The sequence below is a fragment of the Phocoena sinus genome, unplaced genomic scaffold (genome assembly GCF_008692025.1).
Source record: "Phocoena sinus isolate mPhoSin1 unplaced genomic scaffold, mPhoSin1.pri scaffold_35_arrow_ctg1, whole genome shotgun sequence".
Taxonomy (NCBI): Eukaryota; Metazoa; Chordata; class Mammalia; order Artiodactyla; family Phocoenidae; genus Phocoena; species Phocoena sinus.
Genome location: NW_022605655.1, coordinates 1 through 24,824, shown reverse-complemented (window position 1 = coordinate 24,824; position 24,824 = coordinate 1). Strand labels below are relative to the sequence as shown.

General features: G+C 40.1%; 1 protein-coding gene across 2 annotated transcripts; it reads right to left on the bottom strand.

The window, feature by feature from the left end:
* LOC116748303 (zinc finger protein 268-like) lies at nt 1–24,824 on the bottom strand. 2 transcript variants are annotated; one of them, XM_032621059.1, is made up of 5 exons: nt 23,275–24,752; nt 22,742–22,942; nt 9,959–10,085; nt 9,578–9,664; nt 36–2,911 (listed from the first exon to the last, which is right to left on the bottom strand). In XM_032621059.1, exons 3-5 carry the CDS (start codon nt 10,068–10,070, stop codon nt 435–437), a joined length of 2,676 nt encoding a protein of 891 aa, XP_032476950.1. In that variant the 5' UTR covers nt 10,071–10,085; nt 22,742–22,942; nt 23,275–24,752; the 3' UTR covers nt 36–434. The 2 variants fall into 2 exon arrangements, with proteins under 2 accessions (XP_032476949.1, XP_032476950.1); XM_032621058.1 differs by having other exon boundaries at nt 1–2,911; nt 22,742–24,824.

Genomic DNA, 24,824 nt, shown 5'->3' with positions numbered 1-24,824 from the left:
TCTTCATTCATTCAAATTTTTTCTTTTTTTTTTTTACTAGAAGTTTGTCCTTCTAGACAAAGAATTTCCCTAACTTATAGCATGGTTTCTCCAAGGTATGAGCTTATGATACCTGCAATTCATTCATTTATGTTTTCTCTCATTAAAATCCTAATTCTTAGTAAACTATGAATTTCAAAGGACTGTATTCTATATTCATTTGCATTATGGAATTTCCTCTTTGTGGATGTTAGCATATCAAAAAATGGCTTTCTGACATTCATTTCATTCATAATGTTCCTCACCTGCACAAACTTACAAGACTTCCTGCTAAGAACTTTCATAGGGTTCACTGAATTCAGAGTCCCTTGTGCACATGTACTGATTTTTTTGTGTGTATAAAAAACAGAGTTCCACATGCCACATATACATGGTGTACAATGAGATGATTCCATTTACAGAGTTTCTCTTCTGTACAAATTTTCTGGGAATTCCTGTGACTTCACTTTTGAGAGAAAGTTTCTTACATTTACTTCACCAATATGTTTCTCATCTGTGTGAGTTCTCTGATGCATAATGAGCTGTGACTTCCAACAAAAGGCCTTCCCACATTCACTGCACTTACAGGGTTTCTCTCCTGTATGAGTTCTTTGATGTGCACTGAGAATTGATTTCTGAGAGAAGGTTTTTCCACATTCACTGCATCCATAGGGTTTCTCCCCTGAATGAGTCCTCTGATGTACAATGAGCTGAGACTTCCTAATGAAGGCTTTTTCACATTCGTTGCATTCATAGGGCTTCTCTCTTGTGTGCATTCTCTGATGTACAATGAGCCGTAATTTTCCACTGAAGGACTTCTCACATTGACTGCATTTATAAGGGTTTTCCCCTGCATGAGTGCGCTCGTGTACAATGAGTAGCGACTTCCAAATGAAGGTTTTCCCGCATTTGTGGCATTCATATGGTTTCTCTCCAGAATGAGTTCTCATGTGTATAATGAGGTATGACTTGCTACTAAAGGCTTTCCCACACTCACTGCACCCATAAGGTTTTTCCCCAGCATGAGTTCGCTGATGTGAGATGAGCTGATCTTTTCTATTGAAGGCTTTCCCACATTCACTGCATTCATACGGATTCTCCCCCGTGTGAATTCTCTGATGTACAATAAGTTGTGAATTGAAACTGAAGGATTTCCCGCATTCACTGCATTCATGTGGTTTCTCTCCTGTGTGAGTCCTCATATGTATGATGAGGTAGGACTTGCTCCTAAAAGCTTTCCCACATTCAATGCATCCATAGGGTTTCAACCCTGTGTGACTTCTCTGATGTACAATGAGCTGTGACTTCAAACTGAAGGCTTTTCCACACTGATTACACCCATAGGGTTTCACCCCAGTGTGTGCTCCCTGATGTACAATAAGCTGTGACTTGAAAGTAAAGGATTTCCCACATTCACTACAACCATAGGGTTTCTCTCCTGTGTGGGTTCTCTGATGAACAATAAGATTCGACTTTGTGTTAAAGGCTTTCTGACATTCACTGCATTCAAAGGGTTTCTCTCCTGTATGAGTTCTCTGATGTATCACGAGCTGTGACTTCAAACCAAAAGTTTTCCCACAGTCACTGCATTCATAGGGCTTCTCCCCTGCATGAGTTCTCTGGTGTGAGATGAGCTGGTATTTCCGACTGAAGGCTTTCCCACATTCACTGCATTCATAGGGATTCTCCCCCGTGTGAATTCTCTGATGTACAATAAGTTGTGAATTGAAACTGAAGGATTTCCCGCATTCACTGCACTCATGTGGTTTCTCTCCTGTGTGAGTCCTCATATGTATGATGAGGTAGGACTTGCTCCTAAAAGCTTTCCCACATTCAATGCATCCATAGGGTTTCACTCCTGTGTGACTTCTCTGATGTACAATGAGTTGTGACTTCAAACTGAACGCTTTTCCACACTGATTACATGCATAGGGTTTTACCCCAGTGTGTGCTCCCTGATGTACAATGAGCTGTGACTTGAAAGTAAAGGCTTTCCCACATTCACTACAACCATAGGGTTTCTCCCCCGTGTGGGTTCTCTGATGTACCATGAGGTTAGACTTTGTATTAAAAGCTTTCCGACAATCACTGCATTCATAGGGTTTCTCCCCTGTGTGAATTCTTTGATGTATAATGAGTTGTGATTTCAAACCAAAAGCTTTCCCACAGTCATGACACCCATAGGGTTTCTGTCCTGAATGAGTTCTCTGGTGTGAAACAAGCTGGTCTTTCCTACTGAAGACTTTCCCACATTCACAGCATTCATAGGGATTCTCCCGCGTGTGAATTCTCTGATGTATAACAAGTTGTGAATTGAAACTGAAAGTTTTCTGACAAACACTGCATTCATGTAGTTTCTCTCCTGTGTGAGTTCTCTGATGAACAATGAGGTAGGACTTGCTGCTGAAGTCTTTCCCACATCCATTACATTTGTAGGGTTTTTCTTTTGCATGAGTTTGCTGATGCACCACAAGGTATGACTTGCTGCTGAAGGCCTTCCCACAGTAACTGCATTCAAAGGGCTTTCCTCCCATACGTATTTGCTTGCATATGAGCTGTGACTTTCTGTTGGCAGTTTTTCCAGATTTATTACTTTCACAGTATTTTATCCCAATAACAGCTTGCTCATGTTTAGAATGGAAGGACGATTCCCTATGTGCATGAAACCCATTAGGATTCTTTCTGGAATAATTATTACCGAAATCTGTACTATATTTCAAACTCTTTCCATTTGTGACACATTTATGAAGTTTTTGTCTTGAAGAAACATAATTTGTACTAAGAAGACAGAGTTTTCCAAATGCAGTACACTGATAGCCTTTTGACATACTTCTTAGCTTGCCTTGATTTTCCTTATGCCATTCCATATGACCATCAATTTCCCAGACTTCGTCTAGAAATGAAAATACTCATGTTATAAATAGTAACATGATCCTAGTATAGCATAAAATTGCCTTAAAAATGCCATATCATGAGGTTTTTCTTAGTTTCAGATATCAGTTCTGAATGTAATTAAAATCTCAAGTGTAAATGTACCCAAACTCCTGAGCACTCAGGAAAACAAAGCAAATCAAAATATGTATGAGGCAAAGGGAACTGACAATAAATAAAGGTAGTCTTGAGTTACAAAATTTTGCAAAATGCCTTCTTTAGAAAGCAAAAGAGAAATGAGCAAAACAGAAAGAGGTGAGGCCTTCCCTGGTGGCACAGTGGATAAGAATCCGCCTGCCAATGCAGGGGACATGGGTTCAAGCCCTAGTCCAAGAAGATCCCACATGCTGCAGAGCAACTAAGCCCATGTGCCACAACTACTGAGCCTGCGGTCTAGAGCCCGTGAGCCACAACTACTGAAGCCCATGTGCCACAACTACTGAAGCCCGTGCACCTAGAGCCCATGCTCCACAAAAGGAGAAGCTACTGCAATGAGAAGCCTGCGCACCATAAGGAAGAGTAGCCCCCGCTCGCCACAACTAGAGAAAGCCTGTGTGCAGAAATGAAGATGCAATGCAGCCAAAAATAAATAAATTTATTTATTTATTTTAAATATATATATATATATATATATATATATATATATAAAAAGAGGTGGGAAAGGATCTCTGAGCATTAGCTTCATTCAACGAATAACCGTTAAATATCTATTATGTGCCAAACACTGTGCCAAGCTCAGGAGAAAGAGCAGAACCACTGCAGATTGGTTTACAGTCTTCTTGGGAATAAAGTTCCACTGAATACCCAAATAGATGAAAATAAACTCACAAGAAACATCATCAAGATGTTTCAGAATGCTGACAAGCAGCAGCTAATAAAGCTTCCAGAAAAACCAAAAAAGTTTCATATAATGGGTCAAAATTTAGAGTAGATCTGACTACTCATTAGCATCGCTAGGAGAGAAAAAACAGAGCATTCAGGGGTAAAGTATAAACATTTTCAGTGGCACATGTCTCAAATTTTATATCAAATGCACCCTTTCACAGGAAGCTACTATGAAAGGTGTTCCTTTCACAGGAAACTACTATGAAAACAAACCAAGAAAAAAGATGACACAAAAAAATAGAAAAGAAAATCTGAAAGGAGATTCCAGGTTAAAAACTGTACAACCAGGTCTTGAGAAAAATCAGCTTACACTGGAGCAAGTCAAAAGACATGGGAGTGATGTCACCAGGAAGATGAAATTGACAGAATCACTAATTTAGCTGAATGTACCAAAAGAATATTTAGACATGTGAAGAAGAGTCTGGGGTTAAATTAATTATAAATACATTAATGATAACACAGAAAACTGGGCACGGAAGTAAAACAACTCAAGAGAAAAAGTGATTTATGAACGAAAACTAGCCATTGTAAACTTGCATGATTTACCTGTAAACAGAAATTACATGGTCGTAAAGATATAAAAACTGAAGACTGATCTAAGTATGAAACAGCTTGATTAGGATGATGGAGGTATGGAAAGAGACAGTGTGTATATCATGGGGAATATGAGGGAAGGAGGATGAAAGAGAATTAAATCTTTACCCTTCACACTAAGTAATTAGGAGGAAATCAAGGTGCAAGAGAATAAGTTGGTTATTTAGAAAAACACGGACGTAAATACCATAAGAAAGAGCTAAAGAGATGAAACTGGTTTTCTCTGAGGGGAATGAAAAACAGACGGGGCAGGGTGGCCAGAATGCTTTTAAACATAAACCCAACCCAACTCCCACCCCCCAACCAAATTCCAAAAATACAAAGTGGATAGGGAACTAGACACAAGACTAAGTTCTCAGTCATAATCAGAAATACCTGGAGGTTGAACAGAAGAGAGAATGGGTAGAGTTGACCTAGATGTCCCAAAGTTATTGCTGACCAAGGCAATGGACAAAAAAGTGTATTAAGAGAACACAGAAGCAGGTCAGGTTTGAAGACAGCAATATCACAGGATCTTAACACCCCATTTCAGGTTTCCCTACATCTTAAACCTGAACCCTCTTATTCATTTTGTACACAACCTCCAAATTATATTTTCCCAAACATCAATTCCCAACTGGGACAGTACCCACCCCCATGCAGTGAGAAATGAACAGGAGCATGTTTGACTATTACAGTGGCTTTGGAGGGAACATTACTGGCTATTACTGGGTTGGCCAAAAAGTTCCTTTGGTTTTTAAGTAAACATAAAAGATACATTTTCCATTTTCACCAAGAACTTTACTGAACAACATATTAGCCATTATGGGTTTTTTTGTTTGCGGTACGCGGCCTCTCACTGTTGTGGCCTCTCCCATTACGGAGCACAGGCTCAGATGCGCAGGCCCAGCAGCCATGGCTCATGGGCCCAGCTGCTCCGTGGCATGTGGGACCCTCCCGGACCGGGGCACGAACCCATGTCCCCTGCATCAGCAGGCGAACTCTCAACCACTGCAACACCAGGGAAGCCCTCGCCATTTTGTTCCACTACCTTCTGCCATATTTCAGGCAACTTCATAAGTCCATCTTACCAAAAGGTTTTATCTTTTTGAGCAAAGAACTCTTCCAGGTGCCTTTTACAGTCTTCCAGGGAATTAAAATTTTTTCCATTAAGAGAATTTTGTAAAGACTGAAATAAATGGAAATCCAAAGGTGCATTGTCTCGTGAATATGGCAGATGAATCAGAACTTCCCAGCCAAGCTGTAACGGTTTTTGCCTCGTCATCAAAAAAACATACGGTCTTGCATTATCCTGATGGAAGATAATGTGTTTTCCGTTGAGTAATTCTGGATGTTTTATCTCGAGTGCTGCTTAGAGTTGGTCTAATTGGGAGCAGTACTTGTTGGAAGTAATCATTTGGTTTTCCAGAAGAAGCTCATAATAGAGGACTCCCTTCCAATCCCACCATATATACAACATCATCTTCTTTGGATGAAGACCAGCCTTTGGTGTGGTTGGTGGTGGTTCATTTCACTTGCCCCACGATCTCTTCCGTTCCACATTATTGTACAGTATCCACTTTTCATTCGCCCATCACAATTCGTCTTAAAAACTGAACGTTTTCGTTACATTTAAGTAGAGAATCGCATTTGAAAATATGATCAAGAAGGTTTTCTTCGCTTAACTTACATGGAACCCAAACATCAAAGCAATTAACATAACCAAGCTTGTGCAAATGATTTTCAACCCTTAATTTGGATCTGGATTTTGCATATATCGGCTATCTCCCTTGTGATATAACGTTAATTGTCCTCAATTAAGGTCTCAATTCGATTGCTATCAATTTCAACTGGTCTACCTGACCGTGGAGCATCATCCAGAGAGAAATCTTCAGCATGAAACTTCACAAATCACTTTTGACATGTTAGATCAGTCACAGCCCCTTCTCCATATACTGCACAAATCCCTTTCTGCATTTCAGTTGCAGTTTTGCCTTCCTTGAAATAATACAGTATAATAGGCCAAAAATGTTGCTTTCTTCCATCTTCAATATTAAAATGGCTACACAAAAATTCACCAATTTTGATAAGTTTTTTTTAATGCATGCTGATACGACAGCTGTCACAATACAATCTAACAAAACTGTTTTGAATGAAGTTAAAGACAACTAAGTGCTACCAGAGCCATCTTATGGAAAAAACTGAATGAACCTTTGGCCAACCCAATACATGGTCTTAAAGTCAGAAGTGTTTCCATCAAGAAGAAAACAGGCCAGTGAGTAATTAACCTTTGCCCTCAAATCATATTTGCTCATGTTTGGCTGTCAGTGTTGTCCCTGTAGACTCTGAAAGTTCGTGGATACTGAATCTGTCAGTTTCTGTACTTCACCCTTCCAATCCTTCTGTTGCTGGCACCACACTCCTGCTTATTTTCCCTTGGTTCCCACATCTCTGGTTTCCTTCATTTGATTTCCCAGGAAATCTAATGAATTTGCTGTTGAGCATTTTCTTTACAACAATAATTGCGGGAAATTAATCATTGCTGGTATCTCAAGGAAGAGCACAAAGAATTCAAGAAATAAGAACAGAATACCAGAGCCAGTGAGTAGAAGACAGGAATTCACAAGATTAAAGATTATTTAAACATGATTTAAGACTGTATTAAACATGATTACTGGCTGTGGCCCATCTTGAGTTTAGCCACAGAAGACAATGGAAGAGGAAATCATGCTAAGCCAGCAGAACCCGGGCTCACCAGGCCACGGCCACAGCAGGAAGCCCCGGCACAGCCTGCCCAGCCCGGGTTCCAATGCTTCTCTGTTGTGCCACTCCTGCTGCTCTCCCAGAACGAGGTTCCTGTTGTACCCACCCTGTACTTCCCTCTGCCACTCTACCTGTCTGGCTGGTTGTACGTGGATAACTTATCTTTAATTATAGATCACCGGACCACGAAGAACCACCACGTCTGATTAGAAACAAGGATCCTAGACTTGCATTAATATACTAGAAGAATGACAAGGGGGTGATAGAATATTTTTGAAGATGAATGGATGGAAAGAGAGGTGTGACTGGATGATACCTAACCAGAGAGGTAGATGGAGGTGGACAGCGCTGCCTACCCAGCCGTTCTGCTGCCCTTTCCTGGCTGGCAGAAACCTGATCTTATTTCCTACTTCCATTTGTAAGGCCGTGTGCTGCAGTTAGGAAAATGGGACCCACTTCCAGACCCCTGCCGAGAGTGAAGCATGATATAGCTGAGCCGACAGTGATGGCCCCGTTTCCTCACCAGAGTCTTCTTTACACAGGGATATGTGATGAAAATCTAGCCTGCTCAACATGGTAAGTCTGCTGGGGCTTCCTGAAATAGATTTTAATGCCTGATTAAAAGGGCCATGTGGGAAGAAACAGTCTCTCTTATTCCACCGCCCACTGGTATATCTGCAGGTGTTGGCTGGAACTGTAAGAGGCATCTGGTGACCATGAGGGGAGGAAATCTGAGAAATACTGACATAGTTAGAATGGCGAGGCAGAGATAGACGTTTGGGGATTTAGTAAGTCAAGCAGTCCCACATCAGGACATTTTGTGATGTGTGGTAATAAATCACTTCTGCCTAAATAGTTTGATTTAGGACTAATCAAAAATTGCAGCTGAAACAATCCTAATACTACAAAGATTATCTGTTGGTTTATCCTGCCACACTTATGACAGAATACGTAGTTGCTTAGGGAAATATATCTGACAGTACATCAGGATGAACTCACAGTATAAAAAGACTAAAAGGTATAAATTTGGCTAATAAGTAGAATAAGCAAGAAATGAAATAATGGAATTCCCTGGAGGTTCAGTAGTTAGGACTCCATGCTTTTACTGCCAAGGGCCCGGGTTCAATCTCTGGTCAGGAACTAAGATTCCATAAGCTGTGTGGTGTAGCCAAAAAAAAAAAAGAAAAGGAAAAAAAGATAATATTGGGAATTATCTCATTCCCAATGAGAAGGAGGTGGGAATTGAGAAGATGGAGGCCTTAAAAGACTTTTTTTTTTTTTTGCGGTATGCGGGCCTCTCACAGCTGCGGCCTCTCCCGCTGCGGAGCACCGGCTCCGGACACGCAGGCTCAGCGGCCATGGCCCACGGGCCCAGCCGCCCCACGGCACGTGGGATCCTCCCAGACCGGGGCACGAACCCGTGTCCCCCGCATCGGCAGGCGGACTCCCAACCACAGCGCCACCAGGGAAGCCCAAAAAGACTTATTTTGAAGGACCAAGATACTAACAGATTATAGCAAGACTAGTGAAGATAACTGCATAAAAAGAATATTTAGGCTCACGCCCAGTGCCAGGAAGAAAACCAGGAGCATAGCAGAACTAACAAACAGGAAGGTGAGAAGAAATTATCATACAGCTATGGGGCAGCAGAAGGGACATTCCAATTCCAGTTTCTGAAAAATGAGACAAGGGAGTGGCCCATGCAGGGAAGATGCCCTGTGGAACAATCAAACCCAGTACCAAAGGGCAGATGAAAGAGGATGGAGCTGTCAGTCACCAATACAGAAAGAAAAAGCGTAAATCTTCAGAGTGGAAGTCTTTTAAAACTTACAATATACGAGGAAAGTGGGGAATATAAGAAAGACCCTTTGGACTCAGAGGAAAGAGCACGCGAGGGCAGAAAAGCACGAGGAGAATAAGCACTGCGTCGTGCAGTGTGAGAGTGGGTTCCACGGGGTTCACTTGAGTAAGGCGTGGGGGAAAGGCTTCAGGCAAGAGAACTGATATTATCAAATGATGCAGGAATACACTCAGAAAGAACAGTGATGACAAAGCCATTAGGAAGGAGAAGCAGAAAGGGTAGAATCTCCTAACACGTAGGTTTCAAGGGGAAGGAAATTGGAACTGTGTTGAATATGAATGTAAGTAATTTTAGAAAAATAGAAAAAAAGTAGAAGGGGTGTGAAAGTCACATGAAAAGAGGTAAAGAGGAAAAGCTTGCTTAAATGCGTAATGAAATGCATCTATCACCACGGGAAAGTAAGAAGGAAGCTGAGAATGCCACAGAGGAGATTAACTAAGAGACAATGGTTACAAATGACCCGAAAGTACAAACACAAAGGGAACATCACGTCAGAACTCACACCAATTCTAAGGAGGAAAAGATCTAAATGTCCTGACGACTCACCCATATGGCTCTCACTTGGAATTTGCATCATCCACAGCTCTTCTTGTTCCAACTGGAAAATGATATTCGGTTTGGTGTGTTGATACCCTGTGAATAGAAAATTACAGACAACCTGGCCCCAAACTGCCTAGGACCATGGGATTCAGCAGAATGGGGAAGACTCGGTTTAGAGGCGGCGTGATCAAGCTGCCCTTTTGCACTTTGGCAAAGTGAACATCATTCAACCAGCAGATTCTGATGGCAAAGGGAGAATAAGAAAATGTGGCCTCTAAATATAAGCCCCAAATCACCAAGCATTTTACGAAAGTGCCCCAGCTTTCAGCACCCAAGAAGGGGAAGCCTGGAGATGACACACACTCCTTTCAGGGAAGTGGTACTTACCCAGGGACACCAGGTTACTATAGTTCTCTAACATCACACTCCTGTACAGGTGCTTCTGAGCTGGGTCCAGCAGCTGCCACTCCTCCCAGGTAAAGTCCACAAACACATCCATGAATGACAATGGTCCCTGAAACAGCAATATTCCCATTCAATTGCATATCATTTTACTGAGTTTGTAGTAAACAAAAGGCTGCTAAGGGTGTCCATTATTTACATTCTACTTTGGGAGAAAAGCAAACGTTTACTGAAAATATCCCATCAATATGCATTAAATCAGTCAACTTCTCATGCAACATATAAGAATACCATGTGCCAGGTTTTCAACTAGGTGCAAGTAATATAAAATGGATGAAAGACAGAAGTGTTCAGCATTGCAGAGAACAGCAAAGATTAAACCCATAAAAATGTAACAGGCAGTCAAAGATGCTATGACAAAAGAACATGCAGAGAACATGGGCACAAAGGGGGAATGCACCAGGAGCTACCACTGAAGAGAAGACGTTAAAATTTCGTGAAATAAAAAAGGCAACAGCTGTAAGTAGCAACCATGGTGTGGGGCAACAGAATCTGAACATGAGATACACTGATGGTAAATCAGCATATGAGAAGATGCTCAAACATCATATATCATTAGGGAATTGCAAATTAAAACAGTGAGACACCATTACACATCTAGAATGGCTAAGATTTTCAAAAATGGACACCAAATTTGAAAATGAAATTCCAAATTTGATGAAGACATGAATATAAACATCCAAGAATCTAAACAAACTCCAAAAACAATGAACTCAAAGAAACGCATATGCTCAAATTTTCAATAGACAAAGAGAGAACCCTGAAAGCATCAAGAAAGCAATGACTTGTTTCCTACAAAGGCTCCTCAGTAAGATTATAAATAGATTTCTCATCAGAACCTTTGGAGACCAAAAGGCAATAAACCCATATATTCAAAGAGCTAAAAGAAAAATAAACTACCAGCCAAGAATCCTGTATCTGACAAAACTGTGCTTCAAAAGTGAGGTAGAGGGCTTCCCTGGTGGCGCAGTGGTTAAGAATCCACCTGCCAATGCAGGGGGCACGGGATCGAGCCCTGGCCCAGGAAGATCCCACGATCCCACATGCCATGGAGCAACTAAGCCCGTGGGCCCCAACTACTGAGCCTGCACTCTAGAACCCATGCTCTGCAACAAGAGAAGCCACAGTAATGAGAAGCATGTGCACTGCAATGAAGAGTAGACCCCACTCGCCAGAACTAGAGAAAGACCACATGTATCAATGAAGACCCAACGCAGCCAAAAATTAATTAATTAAGTAAGTAAAAAGTGAGGTAGAAATGAAGACATTCCCAGAAGAACAAAAGGTAGTTTGCTACCACTAGACCTGCTTGTTAAGAGATGCTCAAGGGAGTCATGTATGTGAAATAAAAGAACACTAGACAATATTTTGAAGCTGTTTGAAGAAATAAAGATCTGAATAAAGGTAAATATCTGGGTAATTATAATGGTAGTATATTTGTGCCTCTACATTTCATTCTCTACATAATTATAAGAGACAAATGCATTTGAAATGATTATTAGTTTACATTTCGGGGCACACAATGTATAAAGATGTAACTCTGAGACATCAGCAATCAAAAGGGGTGGGACAGAGCTGTAAAAGAGCATAATGTTTGTATGTTATTGAAGTTAAGCTGGTATAAATTCAAATCAGAATGCTATAACTTTAGGAAGTTAAATGTAATCCCATGGCAACCACGAAGAAAATAGTTATAAAACTTACACAAAAAGCAAATGAGAAAGGAATTTAGACATTTCACTATAAAAATTCAACTAATCACAAAAGACAGTGATTGCAGGAACTGAAGGACCAAAAAGCTATAAGGTATAAAGAAAACAGCAAAATGACAGAAATAAATCCCTCCTTATGAGTAATTACTATAAGTGTAAATCAGTAAAACTCTCCAGTGAAAAGACAAAGTTTGGCAAAATGGATTAAGAAACATGACTCAAATATGCTGTCTATAAGAAACTCACTTTAGATCCAAAGACACAAACAGACCAAAAGTGAAAAGATGGGTAAAGATATTCCATGCAAGTAGTAACCGAAGTAGAGCAGGGGTGGCTATACTAACATCAGACAAATCAAAAAGGTTGTAAGAGACAAAGAAGGAAATTACATATTATTAAAGTTTCAGTACAGCTAGAAGATAGACAATTATAAACAGTTACACCTAATAACAAATCATCAAAATACATGAAACAAAAACTGACATAATTGAAGGGAGAAATAGTTTTATAATAATAGTCGGAAACTTCAATATCCCACTCCCGATAATGCATAGAACAATCAGAAAGAAAATAAGGAAACAGAATTTAAATAAACTACCTCTAACAGACATATACAGAATATTCTACCCAAGAACAAAATATACATTCTTCTCAAGTACACATGAGACATTTTCCAGGACAGACCATATGTTAGACCACAAATTAAATCTCAATAGATTTAAAAGATAAATATCATACAAAGTATCTTCTCTGACCACATAGGATGAAGTTAAAAATCACTAAAAGCAGCAGAAAAAAAGGGAAAATTCACAAATTTGTGGGAATTAAACAACATGGTCTTAAACAACCAATGGATCAAACAAACCAAAAGGGAAATTAGTAAATATTTAGACATGAATGAAAACAAAACACAACATAAGGTTGTTGGGATGCAGCAAAAGCAGTGTTAAGGGAAAATTTTACAGTTAAAAACACATATTTAGGGGCTTCCCTGGTGGTGCAGTGGTTGAGAATCTGCCTGCTAATGCAGGGAACATGGGCTCGAGCCCTGATCTGGGAGGATCCCACATGCCGCAGAGCAACTAGGCCTGTGAGCCACAACCACTGAGCCTGCGCGTCTGGAGCCTGTGCTCTGCAACAAGAGAGACCGTGACAGTGAGAGGCCCGTGCACCGCGATGAAGAGTGGCCCCTGCTTGCCAAACTAGAGAAAGCCCTCGCACAGAAATGAAGACCCAACACAGCAAAAATAAATAAATTAATAAACTCCTACCCCCAACATCTTCAAAAAATAAAAACCAAACACATTTAAAACAAGAAACATCTCAAATCAATAATCTAACTTTACAACTTAAGGAAACAGAAAAAGAACAAATTAAACACAAAGGTAGCAAAAAGAAGGAAATAAGATTAGAATACAAACAAAATAGAAACTAGAAAAACAATAGGAAAAAAAATCAATGAAACCAGAGCTTAGTTCTTTGAAAAGATAAATTTTGATAAACCTTCAGGTAGCTAGACTGAGGAAAAAAAAAAAAGAGAGAAGACTAGAATTACTAAAATCAAGAATGAAAGTGAGGAAATTAGTACTGATTCTACAAAAATAAAAATGATTATTGGAAAGTACTATGAACAACTGTATGACAACAAATTGGGTAACTTAGTTGAAAGGAATGAATTCCATTTGTGTTTCTATCAAGATCAAATCACAAAGAAATAGGAAATCTGAATAAATCTATAACTAGTAAGGAGATTGGGTCTGTAATCAAAAATCTTCCCCCAAAGAAGAAAAGCCCAGGCTTCACTGGTGAATTTTAACAAATATTTAAAGAAGTAATAACATCAATCTTTCTCAAGCTTTTCCAAAAACCTAGAGGAGGGAACACTTCCTAAGGATCTGATACCAAATCCAGACAAAGCCACTGCAAGAAAACTACAAACTAATATTCCTCATGAACATAGATGTAAAAATCTTCATAATAATAGCAAATCAAATTCAACAGCTTATTAAAAAGATCATACACCATGACCAATGGGATTTATTTTCGGAATGCAAGGATGGTTCAACATTTGAAAATTGCTCAATGCAATACATCACACTAACAGAATGAAGTTAAAAAAATGATTATCTCGATGCAGATTACCTCAATTGAAGGATCTGACAAGATTCAACACTCTTTCATGATAAAAACACTCAACAAAGTAGAAATAGAAGGAAAGTACTTCAACATAATAAAACCCACATCTTAAAACCACACAGTGAACATCATACTCAATTATGAAAGACTAAAAGCTTTTCTTCTAAGATCAGGAATGAGGCAAGAATGCCTGGTTTCAAGACTTCCCTCGTGGTCCAGTGGTTAAGAATCTGCCTTCCAATGAAGGGGACGTGGGTTCAATCCCTGTTCAGGGAACTAAGATCCTGCATGCCACAGGGTAACTAAGCCCACACACTCTAGCGTCCACACACCACAACTAGACAGAAGGCTGCACGCCACAATGAAAGATCCCATGTGCTTCAACTAAGACCCAATGCAGCCAAATAAATAAATAATTTTTTTTTTTAAAAAGGAACGCCGGGCTTCCCTTGTGGCGCAGTGGTTGAGCGTCCACCTGCCGATGCAGGGGACACGGGATCGTGCCCCGGTTCAGGAGGATCCCACATGCCGCGGAGCGGCTGGGCCCGTGAGCTATGGCCGCTGAGCCTGCGCGTCCGGAGCCTGTGCTCTGCAATGGGAGAGGCCACAACAGTGAGAGGCCCGCGTACAACAAAAAAAAAAAAAAAAAAAAAAAAAAGGAACGCCTTCTTTCTCCACTTCTATTCAACATAGTGCTTCAAGTTCTTGCCAGAGCTATTGGGCAAGAAAAAGAAATAAAAGGCATCTAAATTAGAAAAGGAGTAAAATTATCTCTGTTCATGGACAATGTCTTCCTATATATAGAAAATCTTAAAGATTACACACACACACACACACACACACACACACACACACAACCTAGTTAGAACAAATGAATTCAGCAAATAACAGGATACAAAGTCACACACCAAAATCAGGTGCATTTCTATACACTAACAATGACCAATCTGAAAAGCAAATTATGAAAATGATTCCATTTATAGCATCATCAAAAAGTAATAACTGAACCTAGGAGGTAAATGACTTGTAGAATGAAAACTGAAAACCTTACTGAAAGAAATTAAAGAACACATAAATAAACAGAAACATACCCTATGTTCCTTAATATTAAAATGTTAACACTACCCAAAGTGATCTACATATTCAATGCAATCCCTAATAAAATTCCGACGATGTTTTTTGCAAAAATAGAAAAACCCACCCTAAAATGCATATGGAAGCTCAAGGGACCCTGAATAGCCAAAACAATCTTAAAAAAGAACAAAGCTGGAGGACTCATAATTCCTGATTTTAAAACTTACTACACAGGATTTCCCTGGTGGTGCAGTGGTTAAGAATCCTTCTTCCAATGCAGGGGATGTGGGTTCGATCCCTGGTCAGGGAACTAAGATCCAACATGCTGTGGGGCAACAAGGCCAGCACACCACAACTACTGAGCCCGCACACTATGGAGCTTGCGCACCACAACTAGAGAGAAGCCTATACACCGCAACTGGAGAAGACTGCATGCCACAACAAAAAGATCCTGCATGTCACAATGAAGATCCTGCATGCCGCAACTAAGATCCAATGCAGTCAAATAAATAAATAAACATTAAAAAAAACTTACTACAAAGCTACAGTAATCAAAACAATGTGGTACTGACATAAAGGTGACAATGGAATAGAACAGAGCCCAGAAATAACCCCCTGCATATAAGGTCAAATGATTTTTGGCAATGGTTCCAAGACCATTTATGGGAAAGTCTTTCAACAAATACTACTGGGAAAACTGGATATCCACATGAAAAAAAATGAAGTTGGACCCTCATCTAACACTATATAAAAATTAGAATGGATCAAAGACCTAAATGTAAAACCTAAAACTATATAAGAAGAAAACATAGGGCAAAAGCTTCACAATGTTAGATTTGGCAATGATTTCTTGAAAATGACACAAAAGGTACAAGCAACAAAAGAAAAACCAACCAATTGAACTTCATGAAAATTTAAAAAATTTTTGCATCAAAACACAACATCAACATAGTAAAAAGGCAACTCCCAAAATGGGAGAAAATATCTGGAAGTCATATACCTTATAAGGGATTAATATCTAGAATATATAAAGAAATAAAACTCAACAAAAAACAACCTATTCAGAAGTAATCAAAGGACTTGAATAGACATTTCCCCAAAGAAGATATACAAATGGCCAATAAGCGTATGAAGATGCTGAACATCACTAATCATAATAAAAATGCAAATCAAAATTACAATGAGGGACTTCCCCGGCAGCGCAGTGGTTAAGAATCTGCCTGCCAATGCAGGGGACACAGGTTCAAGCCCTGGGCCAGGAAGACCCCACATGGCACGGAGCAACTAAGTCTGGGCACCACAACTACTGAGCCTGTGCTCTAGAGCCCAGGAACCACAACTACTGAGCCCATGTGCCACAATTACTGAAGCCCGTGCACCTAGAGCCCACGCTCTGAACGAGAGAGGCCACTGCAGTGAGAAGCCCGTGCACTGCAACGAGGAGTGGCCCCCGCTCATCACAACTAGAGAAAGCCCATGCAGCAGCGAAGACCCAACACAGCCAAATAAATTAATTAATTAAAAAAAAAAACTATAATGAGTTTCTGCTCACACTCATTAGGATGGCTATCAAAAACCATAAAAATAACAAAGGTTGGCGAGGATGTGGAATAATGGGAACACTGCTGGTTGGGGATACAACATGGTGCAGCTGCTATGGAAAACAGTTTGGTGGCTCCTCAAAAGATTAAAAAGTATTATTACCATATGGTCCAGCAATTTCATCTCTGGGTATATCCCCAAAGGAAGTGAAAGCAGGGTCTTAAAGAGATATTTCTACATCCATGTTCATAGCAACGTTAATATTCACAGTAGCTAAAACATGAAAGCAATCCAAGTGTCCATGGATGGATGAATGGAGAAGCAAAATGAGGTATATACATACAACAAATTATTATTCAGCTTTAAAAAGGAAGAAAGTTCTGCAGTATGCTATAACAAGGATGAACCTTGTGAACATTATGTCAAGGGAGATAAGCCAGTCACAAAAAGACAATTACTGTATGATTCCACTTATATGAGGTAACTAGCGTAGCCAGAATCAGAGACAGAAAGTAGAGTGGCACTTGCCAGGGGTTATGGGGAGGGGGGAATTGGGAGCTATTGTTTAATGGATTAGAGCTTCAGTTTTTCAAGAGGAAGAGTGCTGTGGAGACGGATATGGTGGTTATGACTGCCAATGTTATGAATGTATTTAATACCACTGAATTGTCACTTAAAATGGTTAAGATGATAAAAGAAAATATGTGCGCAGAAATACGTATGCTCCAAAATACAAACAGTGGTTTAAAAAATCAAAGATCGGGCTTCCCTGGTGGCGCAGTGGTTGAGAATCTGCCTGCCAATGCAGGGGACACGGGTTCGAGCCCTGGTCTGGGAAGATCCCACATGCCACGGAGCAACTGGGCCCGTGAGCCACAATTCCTGAGCCTGCGCGTCCGGAGCCTGTGCTCTGCAACAAGAGAGACCGCGATAGTGAGAGGCCCGCGCACCGCGATGAAGAGTGGCCCCCGCTCGCCGCAACTAGAGAAAGCCCTCGCACAGAAACGAAGACCCAACACACCCAAAAAAATAAAAAAATAAAAAAATAAATAAAAAAAAAATCCCCAAAAAAAAAAAAAAACAAAAAAAAAAATCAAAGATCTAAAACATGGAAAGCTATAGTGTGTTCATGGATTGGAAAACTCAGTATTGTTAAGATGTAAGTTTTCCCTAATTTGACTCATAGATTCACTGTAATTCCAATCAAAGTCCTAACAAGTTTTTTTGTAGCTATCCACAAGCTCTTCTATAATTAATACAGAAAGGCAAAAAACTAGAACAGCCAAAACAATTCTGAACAAAGGTGCAGCACTCCCACTAGCCCACTTTAAGACTTCCTATAAAAGCAAGAAAGCATGATACTGGTAAAAGATTAGACAGAAAAATCAATGGAACAGAAAGGAGAGCCTAGAAATAGACCCATATAAACACTGTCTCTTGAAAAAAAAATTTTTTTTTCATAAAGACACAAAAGCAATTCAATGGAGAAAGGATCACCTTTTTCAACAAAGGGTGCTGGAACCCTTGCACATCTATACACATAAAAAATGAACCTCAACACATACCCCACACGCTATACAAAAATTAACTAAAAATGGATCACAGACTTAAATGTCAAAGCTAAAACTTTACAAATTCCAGAGAAAAAATTTTTTTAATTTGTGCACTTTTGTTTGGGCAATGAAATTTTAGATATGACACCAAAAGCAAAACCCATTTTAAAAAATTAAAATTCAGAAAATAAACTTTATCAAAATTAAAACATTTTGCTCTGTGAAAGTTGGTGTCATGGAAATGAAAACACAAACCAGAGACTGGGAGAAAATATTTTCAAATCATTTTTCTTATAAAGGATTTAAATCTAGAATAACAAAGAACTCTTAAAAATCCATGACAACAGATGGCCAAAAAGCACATGAAAAGATGCTCAACATCACTAATTACTAGAGAATACAAATCAAAACTGCAATGAGGTATCACCTCCCACCAGTCACAGAATGGCCATCATCAAAAAATCTATAAACAATAAATGCTGAAGATGTGGAGAAAAGGGAACCCTCCTACACTGTTGGTGGGAATGGAAATTGGTACAACCACTATGGAGATTCCTTAAAAAACTAAAAATAGAACTACCATATGACCCAGCAATCCCACTCCTAGGCATATACCCACAGAAAAGCACAATTTGAAAAGATACATGCACCCTAATGTTCACTGCAGCACTATTTACAATAGCCAGGACGTGGAAGCAACCTATGTGTCCATCAACAGAGGAATGGATAAAGATGTGGTATCTCTATGACATAAATCACAGCAAGATCCTTTTTGACCCACCTCCTAGAGAAATGGAAATAAAAACAAAAAATAGAAAAATGGGATCTAATGAAACTGCAAAGCTTTTGCACAGCAAACGAAAACATAAACAAGACGAAAAGACAACCCTCAGAATGGGAGAAAATATTTGCAAATGAAGTAACTGACAAAGGATTCATCTCCAAAATCTACAAGCTGCTCATGCAGCTCAATAACAACAAGAAGAAACAACCCAATCCAAAAATGGGCAGAAGACCTAAATAGACATTTCTCCAAAGAAGATATACGGACTGCCAACAAACACACCAAAGAATGCTCAATGTCATTAATCATTAGAGAAATGCAAATCAAAACTTGAATGAGACACCATCTCACACCAGTCAGAATGGCCATCACCAAAAACTCTAAAATCAATAAATGGTGGAGAGGGTGTGGAGAGAAGGGAACACTCTTGCACTGCTGGTGGGAATGGGAATTGGTACAGCCACTATGGAGAACAGTAGGGAGGTTCCTTAAAAAACCACAAATAGAACTACCATATGACCCACCAATCCCACTACTGGGCATATACCCTGAGGAAACCATAACTCAAAAAGAGTCATGTACAAAAATGTTCATTGCAGCTCTACTTACAATAGCCAGCAGATGGAAACGACCTAAGTGTCCATTATCGGATGTATGCATAAAGATGACGTGGCACATGGATACAATGGAATATTACTCAGCCATAAGAAGAAATGGAATTGAGTGATTTGTAATGAGGTGGATGGACCCAGAGTCTGTCATACAGAGTGAAGTAAGTCAGAAACAGAAAGACAGATACTGTATGTTGACATATATATATATATGGAATTTAAGACAAAGAAAATGTCATGAAGAACCTAGGGGTAAGAGAGGAATAAAGACACAGACCTACTAGAGAATGGTCTTGAGGGTATGGGGAGGGGGAAGGGTAAGCTGTGACAAAGTCAGAGAGTGACATGGACATATATACACTACCAAGAGTAAAACAGAGAGCTAGTGGGAAGCAGCCGCATAGCACAGGGAGATCAGCTCGGTGCTTTGTGACCAGCTAGAGGGGTGGGATAGGGAGGGTGGGAGGGAGGGAGACGCAAGAGGGAAGAGATATGGGAACATATGTATATGTATAACTGATTCACTTTGTTATAAAGCAGAAACTAACACACCACTGTAAAGCAATTATACTTCAATAATGATATTTAAAAAAAAAGAATAAGAAAGCATGATTTTGTAGCCCCAAATCCTGAAGAGCCGTATGTAATATCTTAATGTCATGCCCATCAAACTCAGTAAGTTTGGCTTCTGCCCTCTCAAGACAAAATAAATAAGGTAAAGAATTTAAAAAAAATTTTTTAATGATACGGTACATATATACAATGGAATATTACTCAGCCATAAAGAAGAACAAAATAATGCCATTTGAAGCAACATGGATGGACCCAGAGATTGTCATACTCAGTGAAGTAAGAAAGACAAATATCATATGATATTGCTTATATGTGGAATCTAAAAAATGGTACTAATGAACTTACCTACAAAACAGAGACAGAGTCACAGATGTAGAAAACAAAGTTATGGTACCAGGGGATGGGAAGAAGGATAAACTGGGAGACTGGGATTGACATATACACACTAGTATATATAAAGTAGATAACTAATAAGAACCTACTGCACAGGGAACTCTACTTAATACTCTGTAGTGGCCCATATGTGAAAAGAATCTAAAAAAGAATGGAGGGACTTCCCTGGGGGTCCAGTGGTTAAGACTTCACCTTCTAATGCAGGGGGTGCGGATTCAATCCCCGGTTGGGGAGCTAAGATCCCACATGCCTAGGGCCAAAAAAAAACCAAAACATAAAACAGAAGCAATATTGTAACAAATTCAACAGACTTAAAAAAAAAATCTTAAAAAAAATTAAATTAAAAAGAGTAGATATATGTATAACTGATTCACTTTGCTGTACACCTGAAACTAACACAACATTGTAAATCAACTATACGCCAATAAAATTTTTGTTTAATATTAAATTTTAAAAAAATCAATAACAAGAAAACAGATACTTCACCAAAGATATAGAAAGAATAAAACACATAGAAATATACTCAATACCACTAGCTAGTCATTAGGGAAATGCAACTTAAAACTACAGTGAAATATCACCTCACATCTATTAGAATGGCAAAATTTTTAATAACTTGACAATACCAACAACTGGTCAGGATGAGGAACAGGGACGTTCATTCACTGCAAGTGGGAATGCAAAACTGCAAGGCACTCTGGAAGACAGTCTCTTACAAAGCTAAACATAGAATCGCCGTACAATCCAGCAATCATGCTCCTAGGTATTTACCCAACTGATATGAAAACTCATGTCCACACAAAAACCCACATGTGAGTGTTGACAGCATTCATAATCACCAAAAACTGGAAGCATCCAGATATCAAGACTTATTATAAATCAAGACAGTGTGAAACTGGCATAAGGATGGAAAAGTAGGCCAATGGAACAGAATAAAGAGTTGTGAAACCAAACTATATTTATGGACCCCTGATATATGACAAGGTGGCACCGCAGAGCCATAGGTAGAGGTCAATCACTTCAGTGGCACTGGGGCAATTAGGCAACTTGATGAAAAAAATAAAGCTTGACTCCTACTAACACTAAACATAAATATTAATTCTAGATGTATTGTGAATCTACATGTGAAAGGTAAATGTGAACAAAGAAAACTGTCTTCATGAGCTCTGGATAACAAAAAAAGTTCTTAGATTGGACACAAAAAACACCAGTAATAAAAGAAAAAATTTAGAAACTAAATTAAGTAAAAATTAGAAGTAGCTGTTCATCAAAAGGCAGCATTAATTAACAGAATGAAAAGGCAAGACGGGGAAAAAACCCAGCTTGTAAACAAACACTGAACAACAGTTAATGCTGTGCACACTGAAGTATTTAGGGAGACGCATGCTGATGTCTAACATACATTAAGAAATACAGCAAAAATAAGATGGGGTAAGAGATGCAGAGGGACGGAAAGATGGATTATGTGATAAAGCAAGTACAGTAAAATGTTAAAGGGAAATTCAAGGTGATGAGTATACAGATGTTCACTGCAAAATCCTTTCGATTTTGCCCTGCGTTTGAAAACTGTCATAACAAAATATTGGAGGTGAGAGAAGCACCCCAGGTAAACATGGATTTGGTATCAAGTTTGCTTTAAACTTCAATGTGCATGAATCACTGAATCTTGTTAAGATTAAAAGTCTTGATATAACAGGACTGAGGTGTGGCCTGAAACAGCATTTCTGGTAAGCTTCCAGAAAATAAATAACTCCTTTCAGTCAATAAGAAACAGACAGAAAACACCCACAAAAGGTAACAAAATGTCCAAAAAGCATGCTAGCAGGAAATGCAAAGTAAGCCCATACAGAGACACCACCATACCTGAATGGCTCAAATAAAAAGAACAACAGTAATTAAGAGCTGGCAGAAAACGTGAGGCAAGTGGACACCAAGACACCGCTGACGGCCATACAAGAGGACGGTGCTTAACGAAAAACATAAGCAATACAGCAGGACACACATGCGCACACGCCACCAACATAAATTAAAAATGCATTCACACCAGAAACAATACACAGTTTGTAAACACATTTAAACAGAACAATATCCATTTAAAAAAATGGGGGGACAATAAAGATGTTTAAGAAAAATAAAAAAAATTAAAAAAATTTTTAAAAAAATGGGGGGGCGTGGAAAAGGAGCTGAAAATTGAGTCTGGGGAAACCAGGAAACAGGGACCTCAGGGACCTTATACGCCCTCCCACCTGAGGACCTCCATCCCTCTCCCCACCAAAAAAATGAAAAAGAAATAAAGAAAAGAAGTGGAAATGAACAAACCAGTAACTCACCCAGGTCTTCTTAGCTTTCGGCTGCTCCTGGGAAATAAACAGCCACTCTAGGACTTGCTCTGTCCCGGGACTCTTGTGCCTCTGCCGGGGTCCTCCAGGGAGAGGCCTCTGGTCAGGGGTCTCTTGACCCAGGATGGATTCCTCCCCCTGGAGCTTTCTGATGCCATCGCATGTGCTCTCTTGCTCCTGGAGAGGTGGGACCTGCAGACCCAAGAGCAAGCTCATTTTTGCGAGCACCTTTCCTCTGGGCCCCGACCTCGGTCTCCTTTGCAGGTGAACGCGCTCACCCAGGCTGGACTGGGGGCTCTGCGGACTGTGGTCAGTGCGGCTTGGGGGGCACAAGTGAGAGGAAACGGAAGTGGGGAACCCAGCACACAACCACAGCCCCCCGCCCCGCCCAGACTCTGCACAGGCCCCCAGGATTCCCGAAAGTGCAGTAACCACCCAGAGATTTAAACAACTCCGAGCAGACACTCAAGAAGAACATGACGCCAGATGGTAAGGAGGGAACGACCCTGCTGGAGGCGACGTACACGAGAAATGGGCTGTGGACAAAACAGTCTGTCTCAGTAGAGCTTCTTCTCTCAACATCTGGATGTCCGTGAACAATTCACTTCATCTCTCTCGCTGAGTCTTACTTTTGTTGTTAAACACTGAGAGTAGGATGAGATCAGGGGAACAGTGTAGTCTTTTAATCTCCCAATAAAAACAAAAGAGGCCTACCAGAATAGCAAAAGAAGAAGCCCAGAGATGTCCACAGACAGACAAAAGGACCCAGGTGACAGGGTTCCTCACAAAGCCAGGATCCAGGCAGATGTGACCTAACTGCAGAACTGGGACGGGGGACCGGGGGCCACATGCTGCCGATCTCCAAAGTCACCCCCAACAGGAGAGCACCTCCTGAGGGGAATCTGAGCCTCTCAGGCTCAGAGTTGCAGGTGACTAAAAAAGACATTCCCAAAGTCGCTAAGTGACCTAACAGCACTGTGGTCACCTAGGAACACGAGGGTCTAAGAAATAATGGGCAAACCGCCCCTTCTACAAGGACGGGTCTTCACTGCGAGGGGAAGCTGCTGGAAATGGAGCCCAAATTGATCAGCACAAGAAGTGAGAAAACAAAGATTCAGACAAAGAGAGGGACCAGAGAAAAGAGATTCTGAGAATGAGAGGGGAAGGAGAGAAAAGGGAAGAGAGAAAGGCACTCGGCAGTCAAGGGGGAGGGTCCAGAGGGTGCTCATTCCAGAAGCTAGTATAACAACAAAATACAAGGGGTAAAACTGAGAGAAACATGTTAGGATCCAAGGCATGCTGAACTCTAGGAAACACAGGGCTAGAGGCAGAAGAAAGGCTTCCTGACAAAGCTTAGCGTTGAGTCAGGTCAGGTATGTGTGTGTGTGTGTTTGCTTGTATTTCCAAAAGAATCACTGAGAGGATGAACTAGGAACTGTAAAAAGGTTCCCTCCGGGGGCGGGAAGGGACATAGCAGGAGGGATGGACGCTTGTCTGAATGACGCTACACACTTTCTACTTTGAATGACGTAAATATTTCACATGATCTAAAAGAGGAGGGAGGGCAATCCCTAACATTGAAAATGAATGTCAACAGATACATTTATTTATACAATTGGAAACAAAACTACAACAGACAATCATTTTACCAACTGACTTAACATGCGGTATTTAACTGTGCATTCTTTGGATAAAATGGGCTACAAAGACAGACTGAACCTCATTTAGCACCCTTGTTAATGGTAACAAATTGTTATTTTAAAACAGTCTTATGTATGTTATAGGACATGACACTTATATCACTCTTTTTAAGAACCAAGATATCTAGCACATGACAAAAAGTTGCAAGAGTAAAGCTTTTAACCCTCACGCAGAGCTGGTGGGAATGTAAAATGGAGCAGCCACTTTGGACCCAGCTTGGCAGCTCCTCAGTGTTAAACCCAGAATTACTGTATTAGCCGGCGATCCCATTCTTATCTATTCGCTCAACAGAATAAAAGCCTACATCCACAGAAACGCTTGCACACAAATGGCTCTAACAGCCTGATTCCTAATAGCCAAATACCCATCAATG